Genomic DNA, 22,212 nt, shown 5'->3' on the forward strand with positions numbered 1-22,212 from the left:
AGTGTACGTGGGGTTTTACAAACCAAGATGATTATGATGCGGGTGTTCTACCGCATGACTCTTGAGGGTCATTTTTGGGAAGATCGATACAAAATAGGATGGGTTGAGTAGTAGCTCCCCTATATCACCTATTTCTCAATATGGGGTCAGAGATATTTAGCTCCCCAATGAGATTTCGGGTTGTGATGTGCTCCCTGATGCGGTTCTAGGTTTAGATGTGTTCCCTGATGATATTTTCTTTGATGATGATACGGGTTGTATATTTGGCTCCCCGCTAATGTTTCCCGGGTGGTAGCATTGGTCTCCCCACTCACATATATTCTTGGTGGTAGAAATGGCTCCCCGATGGATAGAGGGTGGTAGATTGAGCTCCCCTCTTATATCAAAATATTCTTCTTTTAGATTCGAGAATGTTCAACATATGAGAAGGGACAATCAAGATATAAGAAAGAATAAGCAAAAGATGAGTCAAGATGAACAGTGACAATACACGATGACGAAATACTTGAGATTGGATATGATTAGATAACAAGATACACATGACATGATGCAGGTGGAATTCTCCCTAGTTGAAAGGGAGTGTTAAAATACAAAACTACATCAAATTCAACGTTGTACATCTCACTTTATGGAGATAATTATTTCATTGAATTCCTATTTTCGAGGGGACAAAAATCGACCTAAAGATCAATCAAAATGGATAAGGGAAAGTTTGCTTTTGAATTATAAGCCCACATGTGCATATTTGAGCAGGTCGGCCCTAAATCAAATTGGACACCCTTGGAAGGCTATAAATACAAGTTTCCTCTACCTCATTTGGACATCTTTATGAAGCACTGTCTATCTTGGCTTTTGGCTCGCATAGGTCTGAGGCTCATCCGCGAAGGAATGGGTTCGCTCGAAGACAAAATTGCAGGGTCTAAAGCTCGCATATTTGTTTTAGGTTTTTGGGCCTCAGTCGCGGGCATGATACAGGAAGAACTCAACCATAATTTCTCATTGGCCGACTCATTCGTGTGACCGAAGCATCTCCGCCGCATGCACATCTCGTCCTCCATGCGTCTAGCATCTAGGGTTTTTGAGTCTCAGTTGTTGGCTTATATGCTCTAGGGAGTGACTGGAACCTTCTCAGTCGTACGCATGACTCCTCCTTTGTGCGATCAGGATCTAAATGATGACATTTCAGTTGTCCAGATATTTTTCTCAGTGACCGCAATGTTCGATAGTTTGCCACAGACAGGGGCAATTCATTATAGACTTCATAATAATAGTTTTGAGTATAAGCATTGTTGAGTTCATTTCATGAATATTGTGTAGTTATTTTAGTTGGATAGTTGTATGGATGAAGATATGGATCATTATACTCCCTTTTGTTGAATCATTAGATGGCAATCTAATCATAAGAAGAATTTGAAAGGGTTTCCCCATAGTGGATTTTTCCTGGTCTCCGACCAATCCTGGTGTCTCTATGTGTGAATGCTTTTCTTCTATTGTTATGTTTTGTTGCATTGATGATGATGATATTGTTCTTTCTATATAGTTGCATATGATATTGAATAATGGTGTAAATATGAATAATGTTATGATGTTATGGGGTGAATTTAATATGCTAATGAAGACATAAAATTATCAAAGCAAAGAACAATATAGTCCTAAGAATAATTAACACCGAAACATGATGCAGTGGAAGGAAGTAGGCTTAAGCTGGAAGCATGTAGAGAAGGATTAAGGAAAGAGGATCCATACTATTTTTAAAACTTTATACATGCACTTTCTATGGTACCTTAGTATGTGGAGTGTATAAGGAAATGTGGGCCTAGTTGGTATGGACTCAGGTTTAGGTTTCCACTCATTTGGCTTCCTGTCTACAAGTATCAACACTCGTATTAGTTAGATGATGGATTGTGGGAAGTGGAATTGTTTATCTCTCGAGGATACATAGCACCAATTGCAGATACAACAGGGGCATATGATTTTTCAAAGTTTCATTCACAACATATCAAAAACTAGTTACAAAGGTCTACATGAGGACATGCAGATGCTTAAGTTGGGGGAGATGTTGGGACAAATAATTGGCATTCTTTTTGTACCTATTTTCCCTATCTTTTCCTACTATTTTGACTTTAAAAGCCATGCCTTGTCACTTCATCAGTCATTTTTTACTAAAGTATGTTCCCTTTTTGCATGTCGCCCTTATTATATAGTTTTGATTATAATTTAAGATATAAGTTAACTGCTTTAGGCTATTTTAATAATGAATTGACAAAGAGTTGTTCCATGTGGTATGGCTTGTTGAGATGTTGTTATAGGACGATTCTTCCCAATTCTGCCTTGCCAAATATGGAATTAAGACTTTGTCGACCTTGTTTTTACAACACCAAGTGTATTTTAGATAGCCTATTCTTCTATGATTAGCAACAAAGGTTGACATGGACAGACACATAGTCAGAGCTCATTTGACCGATTGAACTAGAAACACATGGAAAACACAGTTTACTTAGTTGAAACAATTGGAATTTCCAAATGATAAACCATTGTAATTTAGAAAGTCGTTACAACTTCGTTTTAATTAATACAATTTCTTACCACATAATTTTTATGTAATCTTAATTCATAGCACATGACAATTTAGAGATTCTCATGATGATCCTACTTTTCAAAAATAGGAATGTAATTTGAAATTATAAAAGAATTTTCTCCCTGCCTGCGAGGCAGGGATAGTTAGGTATCAAAAGAGAGAGCAACATAATTGTAATCTTGTATTGCAACTTTGATTAACGCAACTCTTTACCATTCATGGCTCTATATCTCTTTCCTGATTAACTCACATGCTTTGTAATTCACCAACCCCTGCTAAGGAGGAATGAACCTCCTTCTTAGTAGGGATCACTGGTTATAGAGGTATTCTATTACACTTATTTCCTCTAAGTTGTGAGTTATGTGTGATTTACTATGACTGTTACAAACCTTGTTCATGTAATGAATAGTTGCAAGATTGTAGCCTCTATCATTGTGTAATAGCATAGGTCCTGTTAGTATCCTATGTTATAGTAGTAAAAAAAAACAAGTTTTGTCTTTTCAAATTATTTTGGCAAATGTATAAAGGTTTTTCTATGATCTCTTAGAGATCAAGTTATTGGTCTTTGTAAGCAATGTAAGATGTGATTATTGATGTAATTATGTCAGAGTGTGTGAAAGATGATGTAAAGATAGTTTATGATTGCCTAAAGGTTGAGTTAAGTGAGTCTAGGGTCATGTCTCATACAAGATCATGAGTGAGGTCATAGTGTGTCTTGTCTTCTCATCATTGGCACAAATTAGTGGGGTCAGGATAGTCAGTTAGGGTGTCAAATCATATTGTGCCATGACATCACCACCAGTACAACGGTTATAAGACATGTGTTGTGCTTCTTTCAGTTGTTTCGCTTTCATGATTAAGGCTCCAAATCACAATGATTGTTTTTGAAAGTCGGGTTTGGTCACCTTGGGAGTTCAAAAAACTTGTTTAAGCATCTAAAATACCGGAGATCCATTCTTTGTTCCATCAAAAGCTTGCTAGACATCGTTTGAGGTGTGTTGCACTTTGTCTACAGGGGTTCCTTGCGCTTCTACAAATTGGAGGCTTTCTTGTGCCATGACCACTCTTAGGTTCCAAAAATCCCTTCTCTAAGATAATTCACAATGTATGTTGTCAATTTCATCTTTAGTAATTGAGAAGAAACCTCAGAAAAGATCGCAACCCTCACAAACTTGAATGTGTTGTGATTTCTCGCTACACTACTGTCAAAGGCATGAATTTTTAATTTAGGGTTATTTATTTGGAACTATTGTATGAATGGAGGTTGTCACCATCACCTATAAACCATTTTTCTCAATCAGAGGCTTAGTATCTGATCAAATCATTTAGATGAAGATTCGTTGCACAAATGCTTTGCGCTTTTGTTGTGAGGAGTAATTTTGAGGTATGGAGGTCTATGGTTGGAGTAGAAGTCTTTTGATAGGTTTACAATGTTGTGTGAGTCATTTTCCACCTTCCCAATACTTTCAGAAGTTCAGAGGATGACTGGAAGCATAAGAACTTTGGAGTCGTGTATTTTTTGTTGTGTTAATGCTGCAAACGTATTTTCACCATATCTCTTAAACCATGTACCTGTTTTCCATGAAATGTTTACAGGAGATGCATGAGGATGAGATGAATAAACTCACTCAATTTCAGGTCAAAATGCTTCACGATTTTCGAGAAACGAGACACTGTCATCTACAACCATTTTTTGATTTTCTCGAAATTCGTGAGTCAGATTCAACCCAATTTTTTGTGGAGAATAATTATGATGATATTAACTTGCTGAAAAAAATAAGCTCAATCCGGTTCACCGTTTAGGAGATAGTCGAAAAATATCAGTCATTATGCTTTGGCGCTGCGCTTTTTCTGCAGGGGAGTTGTTGCGCTTTTGGACAGTTTCACTTCAAAATCGGTTTATGACCTAATGGATATGAATTTTGAAAAATTAAAAGATGCTTATATAAAAAACAAGCTAAATAAAAATAACCTCCTTCAGTTTCTTCACAAGTGTCATAGATTGGAAGATTCAAATGAATCTTTACAACCTTCTTTTCAGATTTTGTAATTTCCTGTTTTAGTCATGATTTTTGGCCACATATTTCGAGGAGATGGAGAGGAATTTTTGAGATGGAGATGGAGGTTGTTCATCAATTGATATTTTTGGCCCTAGGTTGGTTGTTGGTCATGTGTGTGAGATTTATCTCTTAATCTCTCTTGCTGGAGAACGGAGGATGTTCAAAGTTGAGGTGGAGTTGTGGATAAATGAATGTAGAATGTAGATCAATTGTGGAGTCGATCGTTGAGCCCTGTGTTTAATTTGAACTACTACAAAATTTAGGTGAAGCCTAAGAATAAGCTCAAAGAAGAGTGGGTCACTATGGTGCTACTACTAGAGAGAAATTGATAATCCACTAAGCTAGTGGACTCCACTTCATGAGTGCTTAGCCAAGCCATCAATGTGAAATCTCTGAGCAACCAACCCCTTAGACTATATATATGGCTCAGGGGTGGTCAGTTGTAAGAAAGTTGCAATGTAGCTGACCTATGGTTGGGTGGAGAGTGGAAGTCCCTCCTTCAGTTTACAACTACCTTAACACACACATATAAGTATAATTGTTTACACATGTTGGATTACATACTATGAAATTCCTTGTTCTTCTTATGATTAATGCATAATCCTTTATGTCCATGAGTAGAGGCCTAAAACTCATGGTTATTCTAGAAACTGACCAATTTTCTTTTGTGTTAATGAATATAGATTGTATTCTTGAACTGAGTAGTTCACTATTATATGCATGACTATGGGATAACTTAAAAATTTATAAATGACTACCTAAATTTCATTGTTAAATTCGAGATTGGAAAGTTACCTTACATGGCTATAGTTGTATTGAAATCTTGAATTGGAAAGGGTTCTTCCATACTTGCGAGTTGTAGCTATATTGTATATTTATTGTGGAAAAGTTACGGGTTGTGCCAGTTGATTCTATAAACTGTGTATTCATGCTCTCTTTACTTGATAGTTTTGATTTATAAATAATAACTCTTCTTACTAAGAAGGTTTGTAGTGTCTGGTAGAGGGACCATAATTAGAGAGAGAGAGAGAGAGAGAAAGAAAGAGAGAGATAGATGTATGTATATATGTGTGTATCCTCAGTCTCTCATCATGTATCTAAGAAAGCATTCCTTCGGAAATTGGGTACCACCCTCTTTCTTTCATTGTCTCCTTGATCCATGAGGGGGAATGGGCACCGTCCTGTTCCCCTCACCTCCCCAATCCAATGTATTGAATTCTTGTCATTTGGTTGCTTCTCTCCAATCACATATCTTACCCAAACTCTATCAAATTATGTAATTGGTCTGCAACTAGTGGCTCAATGATTTAATCCAACTCGGTTATTACTTCCAATGTATGCAAGCAAGCAAATTTTCCCTTGGGTTGTGGATCTGTAAGGTAGTTTGTCCTTTAGTCATTAGTTAATTAATTTTAAAAGCTTAGTCAACATATCAACTAACCATGGTTCTCCATTCTAGTAGTACAATCATAACTTAAAATTACTAGAACAAGGGTAAGGTGGGGGATGTCACGGTGGAATAACTAAATCATAAATTATTTTTTCTTAAAAAAAAAAAATCAAAAAATTGCAATTGATAGATGCTTTACAAATTCTAGTACATTTCCAATTGACAACATAAATCATAAATATGCATATCTAGTGAAAGTAGGATATCTTCAGATTTCAAAGTAGAAAAGATGGAAAATACAAGATTATATTCTAATATAACTTCAAAATCAACATAGCAACACATGTATGAAAAAATATTTAATACCAAAACGAAATCAAGGAAATTCTAAGATTATGATGAGGGAAGATCATGGTACAAGAGCACTTGTCAATATCCTAATCACAAGAAATGGCATTGTAATCAATCAAAATATCATCATCACTTCGAACAAAAATAATTTGACTATATCTCAAAGAATATTAATGTCAATACAATTAGGCCTCAAAATAAAAGTCATCTTGGGAATCGCATTAAAAAATTTCTATCCAAGAACCTTATAAACACACAGTTCCATAAAAAATCAATTTAGGGTGGTCTACATTTGACATTTATGCTCAACAATTAAAAGATCATATTTTCTTATGTCATCATCCATAAAAAAATTAAGAATGAAGTATTATGACAAGGCATTGTAGGGAAAAACTAAGGCATAATGTTTTCCATACAATGCTTCAAGGATTGATCTGAAAATGGGATCTAAGACAATAATAAGGTATTACAGACTTATGTGCATGGATTAGTCTATGTCATTTTATGCAATGGATCGATAAGATTTCGAAATGCACAGACAATGAAGCAGTAAACAAAACATAATAGACAACACATAACATAGCAAATTTAATGAGGAGTTCACCCAATACTCCTGGGCTACATCTCCTGGTCTAGCCTTCAATGGTGGCCTCTCTATTATGTCTTCAAGCAGAGTTCTGTTTACAACAGTGAGCTCAATTTGAGCCTCACACACAACAGATTACAATACAAGAGCTTTACTTGAACCTCTCAAGTTTCTCTATGAGTACACAGACTCCCTCAGTGCTCTCTGTCTCTGTGCAAACTCTGTCTCGACGTTTGCCTGCAATACTGCCTCTCCTGTTGTGCTCTCTGTCTGTGGCTTTATAGCCAAAAATGCACTGCCTGTTCGTTTCATGTTCCTGTCTCTCGGTCTCCCCAACCTCTGTCCGCTTCGAATCCCTCTCTCAGTGTGATACAATCATTGTTTAACACCTAGAGAGGAGGTGGCCACCCATTCTATAACGCCATAGTGTCGCGGGCCTCTGAAACTCCTGAAACAACCGCGCTCTGTTAAACACAGGGAAAATGTGTTTTAACAGAGAAAGTCCGCCAAAACTCAATATATCGGACTTTAAAAGTCCTTAAATATGATTCATTCCCCTATCGGGTCCGTCCACAAGTCGCTATCGCATATCGGAAGGCTCCGTCCCTTTGTGTTTTGGAAATACAACGAAAATCACGAAAATACATTAAAAATGGCTCTGTTACAGACTTGAAATTATATCAAATTTCCTTTATAATGCTATCGGGTCTGACTGTCGCATGGTGTATTGATATCAGCCCTGCTCCATGTTCCGACGCGATATCGCATATCGCACATGACCCCCGCCGATTGTAATCGCTCCTCTACACAGTTCCGATGCGATGCGGCGATGCGATATATCACAATCGCTCATCGCAATAACCCTCGGGCCGTTTGTAAGCACTTCTGCAATCCCCCGATAGCGATCTTGCAATGTAATACGGGTCGTCGATCTGCGCGCTTGATCGATGGTCCATATTAACTCCACCATATATATGTGTTAAGCGCCGATATAGCTGTTCACCATCGCAGTTCTTGAGTAGATCCTGCCGATCTCTGCCGAAGGTTACCGCCGATTGCGATCCGCCAATCGGATCTGGACCGTTGATCGGCTAGATCCGATGGCTCTAATTCAACATTGCCTTAAAACCGCCGATACTTTGTTTTCTCTGTTTTCACGAGTTTTGGGCCTCCCGATAGTGTTTCTCCGCCCTGCTAAGGGTGTTTCCTCTTGCATTAACTTTGATCTTTTAAAAGATTTTGATATTTGGCATGATTTTTAAAGAGTTTATGAAGACTTAGAGAGCATTCTCGAATCCATTTGGATCAAGGATAAATGATACTTAAAGAGAGAGGTAATGCAATAAACATTTAAGTATATAAATAAACATCAAACAATAATAATAACAACAACTAAAGACATAACCTAAACATGGGACATGGCAATTCACCATTGTGATAGTGAATTCATATAAGTGTATCATCACATGGAATGATATCAATCTATTATTTACTTATTCATTTATTTATTATATGTTATTATCGTATTCAACTCATTGCCCTTATTATGCCACAAATTTAGTTTTAAAACTATCATCTTCGCACATGTGTGTAAGGCCCCTATTAGCCACTATGATAAGTGTAACATTGTTGGTCACATTAAAGAAACATGATAGAAATTGAATTGAAAGTTGAATACTAGAAACTGCAAGTAAGAGAAGTTCTAAAAGAAGAATCTTCCCGTGGAAGAAAGAAGGTACATTGAAAGCAATGCAGACATGAACATATAAATTATTTGCAAAATAGTTATAGAAGGAATTAAACCTTAGTATCCTCCACCACAAAGAGGATGAAATGATAAATGTGTTTCATATAGAGATTGAAATCAAGAAGAAAACATTGGATGTTATGTTTGATTCAAGTTCACAAGCAAACCTGGTAAGTGGGATTAGATTAGAAATGCATAATCAACCTCATCCACACACTTTGGGTTGGGTAAATAAGGATGTAGATTTAAAATTTACCAAGTGGAGTACCTTATATTTTCTATCAACACAAATTTTATTTATGAAATAAAAGTCAATCGAGTGCTTCATGATGTTTGCGATATAGTGTTTGGTCACCTCTATGTTGTTAGAAAATCAGAAAGGCATAAATATTTTCTTTAGTTGATAATTACTTGTTATATCTTTGAAATCTCATTATCTTTCTTATGTTCTTTTTTTATCTTAGTTCATCAAGCAATTACCAAAACGAAAACACAAAGATAGGCACTCGGCCAGGGTTAAAACCCCTATATAGGGGGAAGCCTAGTTAAATAAATCTTCCTTCAGTAGATTCAAAATGAGATAGACCAAGAACTTAGACCCTAAGACCTTCCTCCTCCACCAAGTCGGACTTTCAAGATGATTTAGTAGTCTCTTCTTGTCCAGCAACTTCAACCCAACAACAATCCAGAAATTTGACTTCCCAGCTACAGAATTTCGACCCCCAACAACATAATTTTGGCCCAACAACAGAACAGAAGTTTCGACCCTTCCAGCAACATAGAAACTTCACACGTGAGAGAGAGAGATAGAGAATTTTGACTTCTTATGCTTGAGATAGACCTCCTTCTCCTTCACTAGCCCTTTTCACCTTCTTCCTTGAATTTCACACTTTTTACTGCCCCAATAATTGCAGATCGAACTTGGTGAGTGAGTGCTCCAAATGAGGTCGAGTTGCTACCTTTATATAGTATTTTATGCCCCTCAATTTAGGCTAACTTGTCCAGTTTGAGGCTGACTTGGTGGAGGAGGCTTAAAAGACCTAATTTACCTGAAAAGAAATTTATTTCTTGACAAATAAATCCCAAAAAGGGTTCTTTACATTATGACATGGATAATGATACTTGACATAAACCATAGAAGCCTGCAATGGAGGATTTGAACTATAAATAATTGACCCAAGTATGAAACCCATGCTTTAATAAGTCAATTTCTTTAATAATAAAATTTATTTTTCTTTTCTTTTGACAAATACATTTCATAATGACTCCAATATAATTATGAAGACCAACAGTTGTTACATTCTTTAACACTCCCTCTTAACTAGGTAGGTATGCATAATTACAAATATATCTAGGTACATGGAATATCTCAAAAATGAACTACAAATAGTTCTAGCACACTCAATGCTACAGACTAGATACTTGACCAGGGTAATCTATCCGGGTGGGACTAAGATGGACTCAAGCTTTCAACCAGTCTAGGTACCATTAGGCTTACTTATTAACCATCAACCTGGGGATCTAGGTGTGTATCCAAGGTTGGAGCTCCATGAACAATTCCTACCTCCATCTTCGAGATCTAAACATCAAAACATAGGTCGGCCAGGTGCCCTCCCAAGCATCTGCCATTATATGCTTCATCTCCCCCTAATAAACTAGATATATCCATTTGCCCAAGTATGCTTCATAAGTGTTCGTCTTTATTTTATGGAGAGATTTACCTGTTCAAACAAACCCCCATCAACAATAAACTTCAAAATATACATATAAGTAAACACAAACCTTCGAGGTCCTCAAGCATCATTATGCCACTTATTCATATACATATAGTCAAAAACTTTTCTTCTTTCATTTCTTCAGCAGCACCAAGACATTCTCGGACCTTTTCAAGTTTTTTTTTTCATTCTTTGGTCTTATTATTACTTCAAGGTATTCATTGTCATAATATGCCCTCCCTCTCAACTGGGGAGATGTACTATTTCTTCTATCCAAGCTCCCTATTACCTTTAGGAGATCAACAACTTCATAACATCGAAAAAACTTCATTTTTTCAAGGCTTCATTTTTCTTATGGCATCAAGGTCATCTTGATCATCATCATTCTTATAGCTTCCTTTCATCATGCTAATTATTATAAACATATTCAACCATGAATATCTTCAATATATTGAAGATAATGTACCTGCAAAACTTTAATAGAAAGTACAACAAAGTATAAATACACGAAAGCATGAAGTTAACTAAGTCATATTACTATAATGAAAACATTCAAACTTTAGACACCAAATAACTAAACTTAGTTAGGTTCATAATCGATAAGAAACGTAATAAACTTCAATTTCTAGCTAGGTATTTGTCATAAACCTTTGAGACACAAAGCCTTAGATCTTGACAATTCAATCAAATCCAATCATAGTAATATACATATAGGGCTTCAATATTACTTTCAGAATTGTATGAAATACTTTACTAGGGTTTGTTGCAAACCCTAGATTTTATTATCAAAGCCAATCCATATCAATAATCGAAAACAATAGCATTATATCATAGAATATCTATTTCTACTAGGGCTTTGTTACAAACCCTAGAATTCATAGAATATCAACAATTAGGTTAGCATATAGGTTAGCATACTAACATATATATATGTGTGTGTGTTTGTGTGTGCGCGCACGCGTGTGATTTCATGTACTAGAATCTTATATCAATATCCATATCTACTAGGTAAACCCAGGACACAAACATTAATACATCAAAGTTAGATATGCAGAAATTTCATTCAAACTAAGGTTTCGATCTTAGGACCTCATTTTAGCTAATACAAGGGTCTTTCTTATAAACCCTAATTTAGCAAACCCTAAAGTTCTAGGGTTTCAATATAGACATTGACAACAAATTCTGAAGGACTACGGTTTCCATCACAAACCATAAACATCTAAGGAATAGGATTTCTACACTTCATCAACAACCCTTAATAGACTAAGGTTTCTTAATCAATATTAACATACCCTTGGTTTAGGGTTTTACAATGAACCTTTTAAGGGTTCCACAAGAATGACCATATAATGAGGGTAGATTCAATCTAATGATTAATCACCCTAACAAGAATCTTTGTGATTCAAAACCCTAGACATAGTGATGTTAGTAATGTAAACCAAGAATTTCAAAGAAGAATGATAATACCTTTTACATGAAGAGAACTTTATAATAGAACTTAGAGTCTAAGGCATACCTTGAGTTATTCTTTAACAAACCTTGTAGGACATCAGTGCTTGAAGGGTTTTCCTTTGTAGTAGAACTTCTTCCATGCTTCAAGTCTATCCTTCGAAATCTCCTCCATATCCTTTAAGCATTTAGCAAGCTTTCCTAGCCAAGGAAAATATAAATAAAAGGTTATTAGCATAGAATACAAGCACATTTTGATATGAGAGATAAACCAAACATAAAAGAGAAGACAAGGAATAAGATACTTATCTTTTGGTAAAATAGTAAAGGCTCCCTCTTAATCCAGTCTTTGAGGGATACCTATAACTTACTAAAATTCAAAAGAAAGATGTTCTAACAAGACATGTTAGACCTACAAATTCTAGAAAACAAATCATAAAGGAAAACAAATAAAAAAATAGAATACTAAGAGAGAAATGCGAGAGAGAGGACTTAATAGTATAATTCCTTGACTTTTGATTCTTCGGCCTTATTCTTCTTGGGTGGAGCTTCATCGGTAACATTTGCTTCATCCCCATCTCTCTTCTTATTATTTGGACTTTCAGGACAACGAATTTTATAATGACCCATCTTGTGACAATTATAACATTCAATCTTGGACAAGTCAACTTTCTTCTTTGGTCCTTTGAACCTTTTGAAGGTTCCTTTTTTTTTAATGGGCAGAATAAATATTAAAGATTTGGATCTACCATGGTCTTGGTGAAGCCCAACTTCAATGAGCACTCATTGTTCCTCAAGTACCATCCACACATTGCGTGCTTTAGCCCATAAAGGGCCCTTTCAACCTGCACACATGGGTATTGCTATAAATTATGAGGCATATGATCTATAATGAATTATCCAACAAACCCTAATCCAAGAAACAAGCTAAAATAAGAACGCCACAAAAGCCTTCAAGAGAGTGCATCACAAGTAGAGCGAATCAATGTAGGTGCCCTTAGGAAAAAATTGATTAAACACACTTGAATATGATGATGTTATGATGAGGGATGTGTGTATTTATAACATTCCACTAGGGTTAAGGCTCTAACTAGAAGGAAGGATGCAAAATTTCTTGTTAATCCCTCCTGGTCATTCTAATATTTTTTATAAAACTATGTCATCTGGTTATTGTACATGTGCATTTGGTGCCAAATATTCTATGGAAGGTATGATACTTGTCCCTCTTCATTCTCATCAAACATTGATGGTTCACAAAGTTTTCGGTTCTCCACATCTAATAAATATTAAATGTGCACATAAGGTGGAAGAGTGACATTGTAAATAATATTTCCTACATTCTCCAATATTTCAAAAGGTCCATATCTTAGGGCTTTAATTTTTTCCCTGATACATTTAACTTTTCCTTATTAAGGTGCAATCATAATCTATCTCATACTTGGAAAGTTTTCTTATTCATGCTTTGATCATGTGTGTCCTTATATTTCTCAAGGGACTTCTTCAATTCTCTAAAGCTATAAGTGTATATGCCTTCTCCTATCTATGAACATTTATGCCTTTAATGCAACACTTAAGGTGGCTACCCCAATTTTAGGCCATCCATATACATTAACCAGTCGTGATGTTGGAAAGTATCCAAAACAAACTTCCAAATGAGACCTAATAGTGGAAATGTGGACATGTGTATTATAAGAATATTGTATGTAAACCAATTTTTCATCTCAAGTCCTTATGTGCTTTTGATTGTAGCCTCTCAAAATCTGAACCAAAGTCTTCTTCACTATCTCCGACTCCCCATTATTTTGTGGGTGGAATGCAATGGATATCTTCACTTTAGTATCCAATTTATTCCACAACAAAGTCCAAAATGTACTAAAATGTCTAGTATCTCTATAAAAAGTGAATCTTGAGTGCACCCAAACCCATTCAAAGAACAAGGTTGCTACTTCTTGTCCTTTAATGTTATTTTTACAAACTATTAGAACACACATCTAGTTGAACCTATCTACTACCACACATAAGTTATTATGCACTCTTCTTATCCTTGGAAAGCCTCCAACCAAGTCCATGGATATGCTTTCACGTGGCCTTCTAGGAATTAGAAGTGGATTCTATAGTCCTTACTTCATGTTAATAAGCTGATTAGTATAACATAAAATACAACCCATGATAAATCTAATTACTTCTTTTTATATGTTAGGCTAACAAACATGCCTTTATAAGTTAGCTATAGTTGTAACGACACAAAAATTCCCAACAACTTTGAAGGTGTGAGCCTCTCTTATCAATTGCATTTTTTCTTCCTTTGGTACAAAAAAATTCTTCATCTTGTATAAAATCCATCTTGGAGATGATAATCAACATTTACCTCATGTTAAGTCAACAATCTTGCTTTGTTGTTAGTTTTAGTGAATTTCTTTCTTGTATTGTTTCTTTATGACTCAACTCTAACAAATCCCCAGAGTTTCAACACCACCAAGCTTGTTAATTCTGTTTTACTATAATTCTCACCGATGTTAGGTTTCTACCATTAAGATGTTTGAATCTCTGATTTGAAAAATGAACCTGTCATTCACATTGACCATGTAATCCACCCTAGTTTCTTGTACTAAGTTCCTCATTGATCTCTTAATCAATGGTGAAATGAACTAGCTATTCTACATCAATATCAATCTAAACTTCCCCATAAATCCATCTATGATGCCAACATAAGTTGTCTCATTATCAATAGCTCATGTAGTTCCATCTTTAATGACTTTAGCTTTAGTCTTACCATACATATGGGTCAAGAAATTTGACTTGTATAAAATCTAGTTGTTACATACACATCCCTAATCTTAGTACCAATACCAAGTTCATATTTATCTTCAAAACATAATATGTCCTTCATCTCCTCCACTTCTCCAACATGTAATTTAATTAACGTAGTCTCAAATCCTACAACATTGACATGGACATTATTCCAATTGTACACTTCCCTTTTCACTTACTTTTGGGTGCTAGGGAAATGAATCTTGATTTGGAGTCATGTGTTAGGATTCTCTATATTTAATCCACATGTTGTTTTGGATCTCTCTTACAAACACACACATCAAGGATGCAATTTTTTTACCTTGTTGACCATCTTCATCTATTGTGTTAAGAGACATCTTCCAATTTTTATTCTCCCATTCTCGACACTAGATCTTTACATGTCCCTTCCTTTAAACCCACAATAGGTAATCTCCTCGATCTTTCTACTCGTTAGACTCACGAACCTCATCGAGTGGGACTTTCATGAATACACCATTAACCCTTCTCTCAATTTGTTCAACATTTATCTCTTACTCTCATCTCATAACAATTCCATTGTTAATTTGTTGACATTTATAACATTCTCTCACTTATGTTGCGAAACATACACTTGATATTTAACTACAGTGAGACAAAAAAATATTTGTAACATTGTACATCCTTCAAATGTTATGTATTAACATATACATTTAAGCTAGGAGAACTAATACTCACAAATGAAACATCTTACAATCACTTTTAAGTTTATAACCCAACTCGAGGCCAATCACAAGGAAATAAGAGCAACATGCTCAAATACAACAACAAAGCATTGAGAAATAGGGTTAACAACATATTGCCATATGAAGGTCACCTTGTATTCATACATTAGGTTGTTAGCAAGTGGTTATCACTGATAATTGGATAATCAATTAATGGTTTTAGCACAAAAATTGCTAAATTGTTGTAATGGAGACAGTGCACTATCTTCTAAACCAATTCCTACCAATAGTTGGCCATTGACCATTCCATGTTGATGCTCTAATACAAGTTGACTTTACTCCCTTGTTGATGTTGGTGTCACTTGTCAATGATGAAGTTCATTTGACCATCTTGTTGATCCATGAACTTCAAGATTTCCACCATCAAAAACTTTAAGCTCTAATGTGCAATAGGTCCCGGGTTCAATTATTATCTATTCCCATTTTTGACATGGTGTTACATCAAAGCTGGCTATCAGGTTTGAATATAAATACAACTTGAGGAGGGTGTTAGAAAACACAATCTATATTTAAAGGTTGAATCGTTAAAATATTCATTATGGATAAGGCTCATTAAAGGTCACAATCTATACTTTTTTTGAATCAAGTTGACTTTACTCCCTTGTTGATGTTGGTGTCACTTGTCAATGATGAAGTTCATTTGACCATCTTGTTGATCCATGAACTTCAAGATTTCCACCATCAAAAACTTTAAGCTCTAATGTGCAATAGGTCCCGCATTCAGTTATTATCTATTCCGATTTTTGACATGGTGTTACATCAAAGCTAGCTATCAGGTTTGAATATAAATACAACTTGAGGAAGGTGTTAGAAAACACAATCTATATTTAAAGGTCGAATCATTAAAATATTCATTATGAATAAGGGTCGTTAAAGGTCACAATCTATACTTTTGAATCATTGAAATTGAAATGTTCATTATAAAGTAGCCTAGATCCATCTTAACTTTGGATCTAGGAGGCGTTGAGAGGGATCAAATCTCTTTTCGCTCTAAAAGAGATTTACACCTCAAGAGAGAGATTTGATCCCTCTTACACTTGGTAGATATGGAGATAAGATGAATCTAGGTTGGTTTAATTATCAGCCCTTTAAATAGGCCACGCTAGAGAAGAATACCATGGAAAATAACCATGGGCTGGAGAATTTATGATTTTTATTTTTTATTTTTTAATTTATTTTCACTGAGTCAAAATCTTGTTAAATACATGGCTCGAGAGGGCCGCGACATAATAAACATATAACTTAAAAATTAAATACTAAATCAATAAATTTTATATGTTACTAATATGAAATTGGTTCTAAGATGAATTCACTTCCCATTCAAATATATAATTATAGACATGGTAAAATATATACAAATCAAATATGTAGTTGTAGAGGTAGAGATGGTAAAATGTATGCAAATCAATGTGGAAATGTAAACTCAACAAATTGCTAACTTCACTACCCCAATAAACAACTGTTGTAGACACTAAAATATATCCAAATCAATGTAGGAATGTGAACTCAAACCCATTCATAGGACAAATTGCTAACTCGCTTGCAAGTTGAAGAGCATCGCAGATTTAAGGGCATTAATTCATTAGTTAAAATATTAAAGCAAAAAACTTGTTATAAACGAGTAATCTAATATATTAAACTAGAATATGATAAAACGAGTTTTCATCAAAATGCACTTGGAAATTGCAGATAAATAGACAAAGAAATATGGATCTTCAATTCTATATCAATAGAGAAATCAGATACATTTATTGATGCAAATGGTTATCATGCAGTCCGTCTCATAATCTCATTCCTTTTTTCTTGAAAGTGTAAAGATGGCACTGAGTACCAACACAATGGCACTTTTGCAGTTCCGTCAACGGCCTGTACACAATATTCAAAGCAACCCATCGTTAGGAGCATTCCTTGCTGGAAATCCTACTGAAATAGCAGGCAGACATGGGGTATTATTTCCTTACTCCAAGTTAATAAGATTCACAACAGCGCATGGAGGACGCAGGCCAAAAATTGCAATCAGACCACGGTCTGTGCGGGCAGCTGTGGTTGAAACGCTAGAATCACCACCAAAGGTTAGGTTTCATATCTCAGCATCTTATTGATTGACTGATGAATAATGTGGGCTCAACATTCTATTTTTCTGTATCAGGCCATATATCGATATGTGGATTCTGCAATGCAAATTTTGTAAGGATCTGTGATGGCATAAATGGAATAGTCCAACTTAAAACAAATGGAGAAATTCTTAAACATGATAGAGACGATTGCATGGATGAGAAAGAATCCGAATTATACCGTCTTGGTCGTATCATATTTTTTGAGGAATGACTACAAGGATTACTTGAATGTTTCATGCCCCTTTCTGGTTGTCATCCCTCTGTGCTACCAGGATAGTCTAATAGCAATTGCGGAAAAGCAAAATAGACTACTAAATTGTCCAGCCCAGAACCACACCTAAGTTAATTATGCAATACACAACAATTACAGAGTCTTACAACTTTGTGCAGGAAAGAAGAAAAATGTTGATTTCGAGCCGGCTAAGCTCAGGGCTCAAACGTAACACGCTGCGTATTAGGTACCATGCTTTCAACATGGGTTAGGAGGTCTGCACTGGTCACTGCCTATGGATTTTCAGTTATCACAGTTTTTAGTTGTTTACAATTTCGCTCCTATTGGTCTTTGGGACCCGAGGCACTTTCCAAATTACTTTCCTGAGAAGGTACCACCATGCCACATGAAGGTGGGTGAACAGTAAAGGATATTAGTCGATCTCTGTGTACCCTGAAGATAGGGCTGGCCCTAACAAGATAAATGAGATATGTAAGATGATAATATAAATCTTAAGTGAAAGATGTATTTCAGATGAATTGAGTGAAATTGCTCCTTGCTTCCTGCTGAACCTACTAATCATATCTGATCCCAGGCTGATGCAATAACCGAATGTAGTCTTCTTTGTACTTGCATCTCCTGCCCAATTTCGATGTACAAATCCATGTAACAACTCCTCTCCATCTCCCACATACCTCATGTGGTAATGAACTCTGTCCTTTGGATATCTGAGCACATGTTTGGCAGCTTTTCAATCAATCTTCCTGGGTTCAACCATGAACTGGCTCTAAATATTCATTGCAAAACATGTATCGGGTCTAGTATCCACAAGATACATAAGGGAATCAATTAACTGCCTATACAAAGATGTATCCACCAAATCGGAATCTAAATCAGCAGATAACTTCAGATTTGGCACTGTGGGAGTGGCCAAGGGTTGGTAGTCTAGCATTTGAAACCACTCTAAAATCTTTAGTATGTACTTGCCAAAGGAAGACTTCACCGCACCCTACCAAACCTATAGACCCAAAAAATAATGCATAAAGCCTTCACCCTTCATGATATATTTTCTCGCCAACCTTTTCTTGTACCATGAGCTTGTTAGAACTATTTTCAAGAATTGGATCATCTACATACAGGATCAAAACAAGCGAACTAAATTTATCATATAAATAATAAAGATTTGGATCTACCATAGTCTTGGTGAAACCCAACGTCAGTGAGTACTCATCAATCCTCGAGTACCATACACGTGGTGTGTTCTTAAGCCATAAGGGTCCCTCTTCAACATGCACACATGGGCATTGTTAGAAATCATGAGCTATAGGATCTATAATGAATTCTCCAACAAACCCTAATCCAAGAAACAAGCTAAAATAACGATGCCACAAAAGATTTCAAGAGAGTGCAACACAAGTAGAGCAAATTGATGTAGGTGCCCTTGGGGAAAAATGATTAAACACAGTTGAATATGATGATGTTATAAATGAGGGATGCGTGTATTTATAGCACTTCACTAGGGTTAAGGCTCTAGCTAGCCCGAAGGAGGGTAGGTTGACCTTATCCTAAATTATAATAAAATAAAATAAAGAGTAATAATGGTGTAACTACCCACTAATACCCATAGGTTGGCTTATTAAGAGCTTCAACTACACAGAATGTGGATTGGTGTGTAGCCACAAGTAAAGATTAGCCAAAATATCTCTACACGCCCTAACTTGAACAAGGGGCCATAGGGACAACATTGCATCCATAGATTATGATAAAAGATCCCCATACTACCCCATCCCCCTCCCCCCCAAAAAAATATCGAGCTGGGGTCATCAAATGCCATATTGTTAATTTTAGGTATGTTCTATGCTTAGAGCAATTTATTTCAATTTTCACAGTTAGCTCAATATCTTTTCCAAATTAGCAATCACATCAGCATTAAAGTAAACTGCACATAGAACATAAACATAAATCGCAGAAGACAAGCCAAGACAAGAGGACACAAGATGTGGTGCTAGCCAAGGACAAACCCTAATGAGGGGAAACCCTTGATCAATTCTTCTTAAATGTTCTTCAATAGTTCAACACAGAGAGAGAGATAGTACATTTACAACAAAAGTCAACACTTTGACTTATCTAGATAAGAGCATAGATCACCTCTTAAGAAGATGATACATGAGATTAGTTGAAGACATGTTGCTTCAACTGATTCTCCAGGGTGACTCCTTCACCTATCATTGCACTGCATCTCGTCATCATGCAGCACCTCACTGTGCTGCACCATGCTGCACCCATCATCACAATGCTGGACCTCATGACCATGTTGTACACTAAATACTGTTGCACCTGATGTTGCATTGCTATCCATTGTTGTACCATGCTAGTCACTGCTGTCCTATGAGGCATACAGCTGCCCCACTGTTCATTCCAAGTTTTCTTGCTGTCCCATGCATTTTTGCAGCGCTATGTAGCCTGCTGCCCCATGCATCTTTGCAGCGCTATGTAGCCTGCTGTCCCATGCATCTTTGCTGCACTAGTCACCTTGCTGTCCCATTTACTTTGCTGCACTAGTTAGCAGCACCATGTAGCCAACTGTCCTATTTAGCATAATGCTGTCCCACTATTAGTGACATGGCCATTCCATGTTTGCTTGCTTGCCATGCTGTCCATGCTCTTTGCCTTAGCATACCTTTGCTGCTGTCTAATAGCCTTGCCATATTGCTGTCCATGATGCTGCACTACTGCACTGCATCACTGGTTAGGGCATCACCCTACAACCCTTTATCTAGTTGTTGGCTACGGCCTCACACAACAGTTGCTATAGCTTTCAACCTCCCTCCAAACCTTCACCACACTGCCCTAAAATAGCGTCAATCTGTCCTTAAGCTTTGCGGCCTTACAACCCTTCAATCCAGCCCTTAAACAATACTTGTGAAGCCCTAAAACAGATCTGTTGCACCTACAACAACTCGACTTCTCTTCCAGAACTGCCACGCTGCTCCTCGGCCTCCACACTTGCTGTTCCTCGGCCTAGTCTGCCCTGTTGTTCCTTGGCCTAATCTGCCCAACAATACACACTAGGAACAACCCTTAACTTACCCTCAAAACTGCTCTTTCTCACCACGCTGTCACCACAACCCTTCATGTTGTCTAGGGCAGCCTCCACACTGTCCCTTTGACCCTTCATACTGCGGCTAAGGCTCCGCTGTCCACACAGCTCTTCACGTTGTCTAGGGCAGCCTCTTTCTTGGTTGCGTAGAGGCCAGCGTATAGGCTAGGGCTTCTTCTTGATAGTGTTAGTGCTTAGGCAACATATTTCTTCTTCTAGACTGCATAGATACTAGGGCTATCCTCCTTGTAGTGTTAGGGCTTCTCACTTGACTGCGTCCTCTACATTAGGGCAGCGTTCTTCTTCTTGACTGCGGCTAGGGCAACCTCAATCATCCAAAGTCTAGGGCTTCCACTCTTAGATTTCTCTTCCACTAAAAACTCAAGACAAGTGGAGAGAAATCAAGATAGAAGTGTGTGTGAGAAATGACGCTCAAGTCATCTCCTTTTATACTAAAACGTTGAGCACATGTGGGGTTTATTGGGTCGTTGACCGACCTTGTCGAATTGTCTTATAACACAAATAAATTCATAACTCCATGAATACTTATCGGAATCGGATGATCATTAGATCAATCCTACACCTCTCGGTGAGAGGGATCCAAGAAAAATATCAACTGCCATAATTAAGATGACCCACTTGGAGTTTGGCCCTAGTTGCCAATTTTAACACTCCCTCTCAACTAGGGAGAACTCCATCCGCTGATCCATCTGTCCGACTGTACTATCTCTACCATCAGTGCCCTGCACTACTCTGCTATGCTCTGCTGAGCTCTGGTTTGCTCTGCTCTGCCCTGCTGAGCTCTGCTCTGCTGTGCTGAGCTCTGCTCTGCTGTGCTGAGCTCTGCTCTGCTTTGCTGAACTCTACTCTTCTCTGCTGAGCTCTGGTCTGCTTTGCTCTGCAGAACCATGAAGAAGAAGAATTGATCGAGAATGTCTCATACCATTGTCTACTGACCCGAAGTCAGTTTTATTGATCTTGAGTGTCTTAAACCACTTATATCGGTCCCAGATCAGTTACATTGATCCTAGATCAATGGAGGTCATCATAGCATAGGGAGTACGGTAGATGCAACGATGCGTCCATCGATAGTACTACTATGGTCCCTAACCCCATTTCCCTGCTCATTGGCCAGATGAGAGGTACTTCCCATGAGTCCCAGATTGCATGGGTAGGATGCCTTGACAGGAGAACCATTCATCCTGTCCCTAAGTCGCCTCGGGGTATCACAGGGGAAGGCTGAGCCATTCACCCTGTACACAACGCACCATTAGGGGAGGGTGAGTTGCCCTATGGTCGCTGGTTGCTCCAATAAGTACCCCAAGCCCCCCAGAGCTCCCAGAGCTCAATGCAT

The 22,212-nt window shown here is 37.0% G+C and overlaps 1 protein-coding gene across 1 annotated transcript in view; it reads left to right on the forward strand.

The window, feature by feature from the left end:
• The first annotated feature begins 17,101 nt into the window (after positions 1–17,101).
• Positions 17,102–22,212, forward strand: part of LOC149165913 (alpha/beta-Hydrolases superfamily protein) — a 233,563-nt gene continuing 228,452 nt past the window's right edge. The window contains exon 1 of the mRNA XM_089432419.1: positions 17,102–17,502. Coding sequence (XP_089288545.1) covers positions 17,248–17,502 — 255 coding nt within the window. The 5' untranslated portion in view covers positions 17,102–17,247. The remainder of the gene's footprint in view (positions 17,503–22,212) is intronic.

The sequence above is a fragment of the Pinus tabuliformis genome, chromosome 5_1 (assembly GCF_031772625.1).
Source record: "Pinus tabuliformis cultivar Carrire ecotype Pingquan chromosome 5_1, CPIR1, whole genome shotgun sequence".
In the NCBI taxonomy this organism is placed as follows: domain Eukaryota; kingdom Viridiplantae; phylum Streptophyta; class Pinopsida; order Pinales; family Pinaceae; genus Pinus; species Pinus tabuliformis.